Genomic DNA, 12610 nt, shown 5'->3' on the forward strand with positions numbered 1-12610 from the left:
CATTTATTCTTTGGACTTAAAAACTGTCTGGGGCAGAGTAGTGGCCCAGACAGTTGTTAAAATGAGCCCAAATGAAATATCTCTTTAAGCCCACTACTACAGAGACTATAGAGAGAGTATTGTAATGGGAAAATACTGAAACTGTGCTCTATCAAAAACAAAAGAGCTGTATCCAAGTCCAAACTATGTTACAGCATCTGAGTCTGCACAAACACTGAATAATAATGCTCTCAATCATGAGCTGATTGTTTATTTATTCCAGTGAAATATACAGTATATGTACAATATAATCTTATCACTACGTCTGTCATTCAGACAATATTAGTTTGAGAATGACGTTGAAGAATCGATTCCATATACCCCAAGAAGAATAAATATACTTTTCAAGACATAAATAATTTAATATTGACTTTTAGTATGACATAGGCCTCCGTGTTAAGTGAATACAGCTGTGAGCTGTATATATAACTTGAGAATCGTATCTAGGCCAAGCAAAGGGCATGCATGGTCCGAGCTTCTTGATTTATAACAAGATGATGTATGTTTAAATAAAGGCAGGCAATACCTGTTACCACTATGATGGAATGTGAAGTATGCAATCCCTGTTTAAGGTGGTTATATAAGCTTCTACAACAGCACCTTATATAACAAAGAGATGTAACGGCTAAAGTCAGTGACATACAAAGACTGCAATGCAATGTTGCTGTCTACCAGTCTCTGTGTGTGTGTGTGTGTGTGTGTGTGTGTGTGCGTGTGTGTGTGTACGTGCGTGCGTGTGCGCGTGCGTGCGTTTGTGTTTACGTCGACTACCTTTTTTCACTTTTTTCACATAAAACAATCTACCTGAAAATAGATAGCTATAAGTGAAGAGCAATTTCCGCAATTACCATTTCCGCAATTTCCATTTCCGCAATTTCCGCAATTTCCATTTCCGCAATTTCCTCAATTTCCATTTCCGCAATTTCCGCAATTTCCATTTCCACCATTTACGCAATTTCCGCAATTACCATTTCCGCAATTTCCGCAATTTCCGCATTTCCGCAATTTCCATTTCAACCATTTCCGCAATTTCCGCAATTACAATTTCCGCAATTTCCGCAATTTCCATTTCCAAATATTAATGGCAGCTGGGTTTCATCATTCAAATAAAATAGAATTCTGTCCGTTTAGCTATAAAATTATGTCAGGGAATAGGGATACACAGTATATGTCTTTCATTTGCATTGGTCCTATGTTCACACTGTCAGCTACAAAGCTACCATTATTTTTAATTGAAGCCAGGCAGTCAGCGACAGGAAAATACATCTGATATTTGTAGCCGCTGCAAAAGCAGCAAGAGCTACAAAGCTACAAAAAAGTTGAGCTGGTTTCAACTTTAGCTACAAAGATACAAATATTGTATTCTGTCTGTGGACTGAGCTTTGTATCTCTGTATCTTAAGTCACAAGTTATTTAATATAATAGATGCTTCCCACAACACATCATACTTGAATGAGAATTATATTTTACTGGTTGGAGATTTGTTGCACTGGTTGTTGTGGTTGACATACACTTTGCAAAAAGAATAATGTCTGCACACTGGGTCATGCTCCAAAGAAGAGCCGGTAGGCTCGAAAGGTCATGTCCAATGATGTAAAAGGAACCAATACCTCTCTAAGGTTTGGAGCATGACTCAGTGTGCAGACTTTATTCTTTTTGGATTCTGACCTCGGCCCAGCACCTGTTTTTTTAGTGAGTGGATGTACAGTACATGTGTGCCGTATTGTTTGTTTCATACAACTCGGAATCATGTTTCACATTGATCCTACTTGGCTTATCAAATCAGAATCCTGTTCTTTGTGCTATGTCAAATGTGTGTATGTGTTCTGCATACATGGCTGCTGGCTCGCAAGACAAAATTCAGTGTGAACTGACAATAAAGTACTGTATCATATCATAGCATATATCATATCAATTTCCTGTTTCTGAATTCATATCCCATTTGTAATCAAGCATGTATCTCTCCAATCACACAGCACATGTAACGGAATTTGTCCTCATAACATCTCTTTACGCTTTCCCCATCAGCGTACTGCTGGGATTCCAGCAGACAGACAACAAGTTGGCTCTCCCCGTCACGCCTGCATCCGCTGGAGGTCGGCTCCTCCTATGGCCACAGCGACAGCCACCAGTCCATCAGACGGGGCAGCAGGCATTCACTCCAGCTGGACTACCGAGTGACAGGCAATGGCGGCAGGGATACAGACAGCAGAGATCGGAGGTACGACTCGGTTGGTCAGAGGACCTGCCATTGGGAGAAGAACCAGTCCGGCGAGTGGGAGAAAAGACCTGGACCTGACACGCGTGGCGACGAAAGGAGGAGGCACGGCGGGGATCAGGGGCACTCAGGCAGCCGAGGCAGAGATGAGGGAGGAGCGGGGACAAATTATGACAAGAGCAAAGACCCTCAACAGACAAACGGCTGCAAAGAAAGCATCTACGAGGAGTACATGGAGACCAGTCACGATGCAGAGCAAAACCAAGACCCAGGGAGCGCCTATGACACTCTTCCTCCAACGCGCCGGGCGCACGAGGGACACCCGTCCACGTCCAGTCCCCCGGACCTCAACCTGCACCAGGCCCAGCTGTTGCCCCCGCTCCGAGCTTGGAAGGCACAGCAGCAGGCAGGGGAATGGAGAGGGCCAGAGGAGGTGGAACATGGAGGTCTGGGTGGGGACGAGTTAGAGAGACTACTGAGCCTGGTGTCTCTTAGGGCCAGGAGGGCCATGCGTGTAAAGAGGTCATCCACTGGATCAGAACCCACAGCAAGCTGGGATGGATTTTGATGAGCAACATCCCACCCCCGTTTCTCCAGTAGATCCCATGTCCCCCTTTGGGGAGTGAGCACCAGAATACATGGCATTGATATTGGGAATATTGATTGATTTGTGACATTTGTACTACAACACTGGAAACATGGTCCAACACAAGACAAGTCTGTCAAAGAAGAACATTCAGAAACATTGTTATAATTGCACACACCCCAATAGAAACCCATACAGTATACAATTCAAGTCACTTGCTGATAGATTAGTGGCTTTAGAAGTTTAGAGGATTATTATTATGCCGTTTTAGTTAGGTGCACCAGCTATTATCTATTATCATTCAAATAAGGAAGGATTATTGTCGTTAATTTTCTGACTTGGTATTGTATAAATTATCCATTTAATCATCTCTCTCCCTCCCTCTCGCACACACGCATGCACGCACGCTAACACACACACACACACACACACACACACACACACACACACGCACACGCACACGCACACACTTTTTCCTTTAATTAATATAAACAAATGTGCCACCGGTTGCCAAAGTAGTGCCATTATTATTACAATGCAGGTATATTTTTGAGCGGGGCAAGCTGCCGTGTGTCTATTAGTCTATTTCAGTGACGTAAAAATTGGATTACATAATCCATGGCACTTCACACTGGGTGTGATTTTTATACATTTTATCTACATATTTATCATAACATTATTTATTAAAGTAACCCATTTACTTAGACAGTTGTCCACAAGCCTGTTTATAACTAGTCACATTGGGGTTTAAATTGCATTTTTAATACAAATCAATGTAATAAAATGTTGATGAAGAGTGTCACTTTTTTGTTTAAGCGGCTGGACACGATCCATTGGAAACGACAGCGTTGCAGTTCTGTAAGATGTTGTTTATTATTTATTTAATTTTCAGGCACGTTATAATTAAGAACTTTGGATAATAATTAAAAACAAAGAAATCAGGTGATTTGTAGTTACTATAGTATACTGTATAGCTAAAATGAACAATAGCCATGCAGTACCTAATATTATAAATGCCAAATAGCTAGCTAACCTCTTCATCAAATGTTTAGTGTGCAAGCATTTAAATAAAACTAATCCTGTACAGTCTATAATATGCAAATATACATAGCTACTATGTATATAAATGGCATAGTCGCATTAATGGCTGTCATCGTGATGGTGGCAGCTTAGTGAACATTATAAGTTTAGCATAATACAAAACAAAATCTAAATGACAAGTCACAGTCCATAGACCTTTAAACCGTAGTGCTGTATAAAATATGTAAATGTTATTATCAGGAGAATGGATGTGCAGATGGATACCAGCAGAGTAACAGAAGAGAGAGACAGATGGTGCCACGTGGGCCACAGGTAGGATTATAACAAAAGTATGAAATATTTTCAGATGGGATTGTTTCTTGCCACAGGAAAAGGGATATAACAAATGTCCTACAAATTCTGTCCCCACCAGTATTCATTGTACAGTATGTAATGCAGAAATGGCCCTAATGTTTGTCTGTTAATAAAACATCTACTGATGCACAAACCTGGACAAATCATCAGTGTTGTTTCCTGCAATGGAGTCACTGGGTGTTTCTGGTCACCTGTCCTCCTGGCGACCCGAACGATGCTGATCAGACTCCATCCGGCCTTTGTTCAAGTGACATGCTACTGTCTCTTGGGCCTTAGGGTGGCTGGTGAGATGTTAGCAGCGGGTGTTGGTGAGATGTTAGCAGCGGGTGTTGGTGAGATGTTAGCAGCGGGTGTTGGTGACACTAGGAACACTGTGGGTTGCCTCCGGGCCTGGCTCCTCCTTCATCTGACCAGAACTGACATCTCATTCTGAAAGATTTTTAAACCCTCCTTGCAGGTTTTACAGCAGTCTGTAGCTTTTAGGGTTCTTCCTCATGGAAGAAGTGGTTTGGGCTGCCAACCCTCTCCACCCCGGGCCAAAGTCTCTCCGGGCCGCCCTCTTGGTTTGGGCTGCCAATCCTCTCCACCCCGGGCCAAAGTCTCTCCGGGCCGCCCTCTTGGTTTGGGCTGCCAATCCTCTCCACCCCGGGCCAAAGTCTCTCCGGCCGCCCTCTGACTCTCCCGACTCCTGATGACACCCAGAACTAAAAACGGCCTACTCTCTTTAATGTGGTCATTCAGTAATGAACAATATGAATACCATTTCTTCCTCTGTCATGTCCAAATAAAAGTATAAAACCAACCAAAAAAATAATTGTAATTTTAAAACAAGAGTCCTGTTAAGTACATAAATGAAGAAGTGATAGTGGAAGTAAATGAGACGTTATGGAGATATGCTAGTCTAGGTTTAATTGTGCATAGAAAATGTGTGTTCCAGCATGCTGAAAGCACACAATTACGGATGCATTACAGACATAATATTTGGATGAACATTTTTATTTAGTTTCCATTATTAGACGTATAGACATGGCTTCTGTAGTTAGAAATGTGGATGTACCGGTAGCTGTTTTAAATTGTGGAGGGCTCTTTCACACTCAGGGTCCCCTGGGTAATGGGTATGTGCCCAGATTGAACACGATATGGTAAATCCGGGTCTGCACACTATAATTTTCCCATAGTCCAAAATGAGACCACTGAGGTCCCAAATGGCAATGGCAATCTTTTTTCCTTTTTTTCAACTTAAATTTTATTCATTTTTCATGAACAAGAATAGACAAAGACATACAGAAAGCAATAAGACAAACAATTGGACATTACAGTATGTGTTGCCAACTCAGGAAATAAAAAATAAAAATAGTAGACAAATGCAATAATTGCACACACAGACAGGATAATAATAAAATGGAAACAATATGTGAGCGTGCACGCGCGCACACACACACACACACACACACACACACACCCCCCCCCACACACACACACACACACACAGTAATATTGGACAATAAAGTACAATAACAGTCACCATCCCATCTATGGGGTCAGGCAATCGCAATCTTAATCGATTTAGAAGAATAATCTAAGAACAAAGTACACTGATATCTTATTGCAAAATACTACAATGTTGGCAAGTGTTATAGTTTTCACTGGAGGGATTTTCTTTTCGCAGATAAGTAAGCCTGGGACCGAGGCTAGGAGGGATGGCATGGCTCCACCAACTGTTTGTGTCCCATATGTTGTTGTTTTGTAATGAACGTGTTGGGTAGTCACTGCCAGCTTCTACCAGTCATAGATGGATGGACACAGCACCTAATGAAATGTTGCCTTGTGTGTTCCAGTTCTATTCTCTCTCCTACCCTCCTAACAGGAACCTCAAACTGAAAGTGACGAGACAGAACTGCATGGAGACGGCGGAACCTCTATTTATTTATTACATATGCCTACAGTGCAAGTGCACGCATCAATGTGTGAAACGCAAACAGACATCAGTGACACTCATTACTGCAGGAGAGATCCTCAGTCAGTACTAACAATTTGTCATGTGTTGGGACATTTGTTTGCCCTCCAGTGAGAACAAAGCAACATAAATCACACTAGACTGGCTCGCATTCCCTTTCATCACTACATGTATCAATGTACTGTAAAGTGTAATACAAAAAAAGGAATCACACTCGTGTGAAGTGAGGGGTGCCCAGAGTTTGAAATGTATACTGTAGTTGGGCCCTCGACAAACACTAAAAGTCCATAGACTTGGCTGGCCTATGACGTAATTTCGGAAATCCATGCATTGGAGGGGCTAGCACCCCTCAATAAAACAAATACAACAGAGTCAGTGTCACGTGCAAGCAAAAAGCTGAGCTTCCCAAGCCTGTGGTTCCTAGTAACAGACATCCCAAGTAGCCATGTAATGCAGGCTATACTGTTCGGGTATATAGGACCATGCAAATGAAGATTTTCTTCTTTTGGTCAAGTTATCCTCCACAGAGCTGTTCTTTGCGCCTCTAGCTAGTTAAGGTCCAACATAAATCCTCTTATAGCCAATTGCATAAGACCAAGGGTGTATAGTGCATGCACCCTTTAAATAACCAATGTGGCACATAGCTTTTGACTTTTGACACTCACATCATTTTACTCCTGGGAGCCCTCTTACAGTCTGAGCAATGGTAGTAAATAGAGGCCATTTTTTTAGGGCCATTCTTTTGGTACACAAACATTCCCAGTTGTGCCCTAGGCAGCTTATTCACACCTAACCCTTTTGTATGTAAATAATATTTACATACAAAAATGCATCCAGTTCGCATGCACTACTTAACTTTATACATCTTATGCCATCACACATGGAAATCAAATTTTATTTTATACACATTCACAGATGTGTATAAAATATTCCCCCCTGAATAGGCAAATATGTATCTACTTATTCTCCAACATTCTTCATGACCATGTGCATAGGTTCAAGGTTCAAGGTCTTTATGTGCTACATTTCTAAATGAGGCATGATGGACGCCTCCAAAAATCTCTTTGATCATTTTACCGGATGCACAGTGCCCACTATACACACACTGCACGTGGCCATAATTATCTTATGTTATTGTACATAATTCAACGTAGCCTTATGTACTGTATATATAGTAGCCAGCTGCCAAACAGATGGCACAGCAGGGTTAGATTAAGCTTGTATTTGCCTTGTATGTGCCGTCAATATGACATAGCCCACCACCTCAAGTTTAAATACTGTACGTACGTAGACAAACTGAGCTTCTCTCTTTTCTTCCCTAGAATGTGTTTTGTCCTGTAGGATTTTTTGTATCTGGCTCAAGACCCTTTCCATCTGGTAACTGTCAGTCAGCTGTCCTCCAAGGCATACCTTGCAGCATGTAGGTTTGCACTTTGCATCTTTCAACAGTCAACACTGAAGGATCAGACCCTTCCTCTTACGGTGGCTGCCTTTTTAATTTTTCCTCTGTCACTTTACCGCATCACAGTCACACTCACACGAAACTTGTAACTACATTCAACTAAACTCCAATCCTCTCAACTAAGCTGCATTTCCATCAGGCCTTACTGGGTCAGTTGAAATGTCAAGTTTGTAAACAGAACAACATATTCTGTGCAGTGCTGGGGTCTCCCCCACACTGATGGGACTCCATACACAAACACATTTGTCTGTTGAAATAAATCAGAGGCCAGTTACACAATTGTTGCAAGTCAACCAGGGCCAACCAGAGCCAGAAACGGTTACTGAACATGTTTCATTGCCATTTGCCACCCAGTCGTGGCTACCAGAGGATTTTAAAGAGCACGCTTGAAGCCTGCTCCGGGAGTGTGTGCCAATGTGTCTACTTTCTAGGGCAGTGGCTGAACCCTTTTCATGTCAAGGTCAATTATTTATTCTGCATTTAAGCCACGGGCCACCATTTGATGACATACAGTATAGTCTCTGCACCGTCTGCAGACCCAAAACTTGTTGTGATGATGCCAGCCGATGGTCGGCGGCTCCAAGGAGTATTTGTAGTAGTTTTATTGACCTCCAAAAGACAGTGCAAATACAAAAATAAATAACTACTGGCCAAAATAACGTTCCACAAATAGGAAACAAAAAAGAACACTTGAGAAAATAACAAACAGTACCTGTTACAGGCTTAAATGCCTCCTGCGATGAGGCCCTGGCTCACAGTTCTAACCTGTTTTCACGACTAGCCTCAAGTGAGACTGAACTGCCTCCACCTGCAGCAATCCTGCTTTTAACCAGGTGGGGCAAACCATCCCCTAATTAGTAAGTGGTAAATTATCTACTCAACCACATGGCTATCTAAGGCCTACGAGTAATTATTCCACGTTACTATCTTTTAGAGGAATATACATTCAACTACATTTAATTTACTAAGACAACATAATACAATGAAAATGCAACATAAAAGGAACAAACACCCCTCCTCCTCCACAGTACTTGGCACCCTCCAATCTATAGAGGAGTGCCAGCCCTGCAGAGGGGAGACAGGTGACAGATAATGCAACCTCAGTGTCAATACAAATATAAACATATTTAAACCTCTTGCAATCATTGTGTGGAATAATAACAATGTCATTTGTACAATATATATTGTACAAGTGCCCCGTGACACTTGTCTTAGAATATTTCATTGTTGTTGAATATAAGATGTCGTCCATAATTCCATGCTGTATTGATGAGCAGGGGCGGCCTTAGGAATCTGGAGGCCCGTTTCATGACCAAATGAGGTATATGACATAATTATTCTGTTGATACAGGCGTATTGACACATAGTTTTGACTGTTCAATATCGCTCGCAGCCATTACTCTCGACAATTACGCAGCAACAACACCTCTCATCCTGTCGTCCATTCACAATAAAGTGTCTCTCATTTACCTCCCAATGCTGCACATTTTACCCAGGTTATTAACAGGAAATAGGTGTAACTTTAACATTGTGGGAGAGAGCAAGGCACCGAGTGAGTGAAATAAATACATGGATGAAAATAAATGGATGCAATCTATGCATTCTCTTCCCAACCGTTCAGCATGCTTCCTTAAGCAGAAGAGAAGAGTGGTAGAAGAGGATAATCTTCACACAGAATTAAGCAGCTGAACAGATGGAAGAGATGCTGTGAACACTCTCTAAGAAGAAGCTCTACCACATTCTGTTTCATTCATGGTTTAGACAACTATTTCTCTGACAGGGATTACGCAACACGTTCCAAATGCACATCTGGACTTTCCCGCTGTTCTATCTGTCTCTCCATCTCCCTCTCCCTCCACTACCTCTCTTTGTCTCTCCATCTCCCTCTCCCTCCACTACCTCTCTTTGTCTCTCCATCTCCCTCTCCCTCCACTACCTCTCTTTGTCTCCTTCTGTCTCCCTCCCTGTCTATCTCTGTCTGTCATGAAAGCATGAGAAAGCACAGAGAGAGAGAGAGAGAGAGAGAGAGCGAAAGAGAGCGAAAGAGAGCGAAAGAGAGAGAGAGCGAGAGAGAGCGAGAGAGAGCGAGACAGACAGACAGACAGACAGACAGACAGACAGACAGACAGACAGACAGACAGACAGACAGACAGACAGACAGACAGACAGACAGACAGACAGACAGACAGACAGACAGACAGACAGACAGACAGACAGACAGACAGACAGACAGACAGACAGACAGACAGACAGACAGACAGACAGACAGACAGACAGACAGACAGACAGACAGACAGACAGACAGACAGACAGACAGACAGACAGACAGACAGACAGACAGACAGACAGACAGACAGACAGACAGACAGACAGACAGACAGACAGACAGACAGACAGACAGACAGACAGACAGACAGACAGACAGACAGACAGACAGACAGACAGACAGACAGACAGACAGACAGACAGACAGACAGACAGACAGACAGACAGACAGACAGACAGACAGACAGACAGACAGACAGACAGACAGACAGACAGACAGACAGACAGACAGACAGACAGACAGACAGACAGACAGACAGACAGACAGACAGACAGACAGACAGACAGACAGACAGACAGACAGACAGACAGACAGACAGACAGACAGACAGACAGACAGACAGACAGACAGACAGACAGACAGACAGACAGACAGACAGACAGACAGACAGACAGACAGACAGACAGACAGACAGACAGACAGACAGACAGACAGACAGACAGACAGACAGACAGACAGACAGACAGACAGACAGACAGACAGACAGACAGACAGACAGACAGACAGACAGACAGACAGACAGACAGACAGACAGACAGACAGACAGACAGACAGACAGACAGACAGACAGACAGACAGACAGACAGACAGACAGACAGACAGACAGACAGACAGACAGACAGACAGACAGACAGACAGACAGACAGACAGACAGACAGACAGACAGACAGACAGACAGACAGACAGACAGACAGACAGACAGACAGACAGACAGACAGACAGACAGACAGACAGACAGACAGACAGACAGACAGAGACCGCAATGGGGCAGATGAAGGGCAGGGAGATAGAGACAGAGCAAAGCAATGTGCACAGCCTAAACCATGTGTTAATTTGAACTCTTGTACTTCATATACACCTGCGTACAGTCGAAGGACAGACCCTTTGGCTCTTCCGGTTTTTGAGAGAACCAGGTGGTGTTTACACTACGGAGGCATCTATAAGCCACTTACAAACCCATCAGATCACCATAGTTCCTCCCAGAGTCTGCCCAGACACAGCAGAGACAGTGGTTACATAAAATGCGAAGGAAAGCGATGGATAGCTCATGGAAGTTAGGAGAAAGATTGGATTGTAGGGTGGAATAGGATGGGATTGGGGGGGCAAGAGAGGACAGATTACAATTCTGCAATTCCTGCTCATTGGGAGGTGGTGTTGTGGCATGATTACACTACATGCCCATGCAGGATTATACACACTGTTAAATCCTGAGAGTGTACAAATGGAACCAAATTGACCATTTGGTTCCATTTGTACACTTAGAGTTATATTAACACTCAGGATTTTGCTGTGTATTCTCCAGCCTGACCGTGCTGCTTGCAGTGCATCTGCCTCAGAAAACATCAGTGCACTGCGCACACACACGCACGCACGCACACTTGTGGACATGGTATGCTATTTACCTACTGTAGTTGACGCCACAAGCTATTTAATCAAATGCATTATTTATGCATAAAAACATGATACAATGGCCAATGGCCATACATGTTGCTTTTCTGTGCCCCCAGATGTAATTCAAAGTAAGAGTGTCTGTATGCATGCATACCTGTGTGCCTGCGTGCGGATTGCAACGTGTTGAGCTTGTAGATCGACTATTTTTGAAAAGACGAAATATAAAATAGGGCTTAAGTGGTTATTGGAATCTACAAAAGCTGTCAAATAATTGTAGTGTAGTAAAAGGTACAAGATTTTCCTCTGAGATGTAGTGGAGTAATAGTATAAAGTAAAATTGTAAAAAGTGCTATTAGTACTTGAGTAGGCTACTCTGGACACAGAGGTGGGACAGATCACAATGAGAAGGAGGAAGAGAGGGGTTATAGTTCTTTCCAACAAAGTCTGTCTACACCAAGAATCAACTGCTGTTCCTAACAATGCAGACTGTAACTTATCATACTTCCCATGCTATTGTAGGCCTACACTGAGCAAGCATTTACTGTATACTAGTCAATGGTTAATCCAAGCAAGCTGTGCCTCATCACCAGGTTGTCTGTATTCCTGAATGGTCTGCATTTCTAGTGCCAGCATGTGTCAACCTTATCCAAAAGGCTTTACATTCTCCCTCTCCTTCTCTCTCTCACACACGCACGCACACAGACGATGGAGGCTACCATGCAAGGTACCAACCAACCTGCTCATCGGGAGTGTGCATGCGCATGTGTATATTCAGGCAATCCACGGTCTGAATGCAAAAGGCAATCGTAACCAATCTGAATGGAATCTGAAGCTGACAGATACAGCTTGATCACGTGACTACAGAAATAATGCGCAACGATTTGTGTCAGTTATGGACAAATGTGTTTTGGAGAAAATGGAGGAAAATCATGTCAGGCCGAAATGGGCCTTGCCTATAATGGGAGTTGGAAAGAAAGGTTTTTATTGTACCTACGGTTTAAGAGTCAAACGTGAAGGGCCATGTTATAGTGCCACTATATAGCTCAATATGAAAAATCTGGGGAAGAGCGACTTGGCCAACTGAAACGTGAGCGTGAAACGTGAAAAGTTTCACGCTGATTGGTCCAACAGTCCAACGACACGAACACACGGAGGGACAGGGGTGAAAAGAGAGAAACTGTGTGTGTATCTTGTATATTCTTGTATGGACCAAATGGTCCTCACAGAAAAGTGAG

The 12610-nt window shown here is 43.0% G+C and overlaps 1 protein-coding gene across 1 annotated transcript in view; it reads left to right on the forward strand.

Moving 5' to 3' along the window:
* The window catches only part of fat3b (FAT atypical cadherin 3b), a gene marked incomplete at both ends in the record, with an annotated part of 105817 nt that extends 102992 nt beyond the window's left edge, over window positions 1-2825 (forward strand). Inside the window, one exon of the mRNA XM_080781087.1 lies at window positions 2068-2825. Within this exon, the coding sequence (XP_080637213.1) occupies window positions 2068-2825 (758 nt within the window). The remainder of the gene's footprint in view (window positions 1-2067) is intronic.
* Between the last annotated feature and the right edge of the window lie 9785 nt (window positions 2826-12610).

This window comes from Protomyctophum bolini (assembly GCF_963924005.1).
Source record: "Protomyctophum bolini genome assembly, chromosome: 13".
Classification (NCBI taxonomy): domain Eukaryota; kingdom Metazoa; phylum Chordata; class Actinopteri; order Myctophiformes; family Myctophidae; genus Protomyctophum; species Protomyctophum bolini.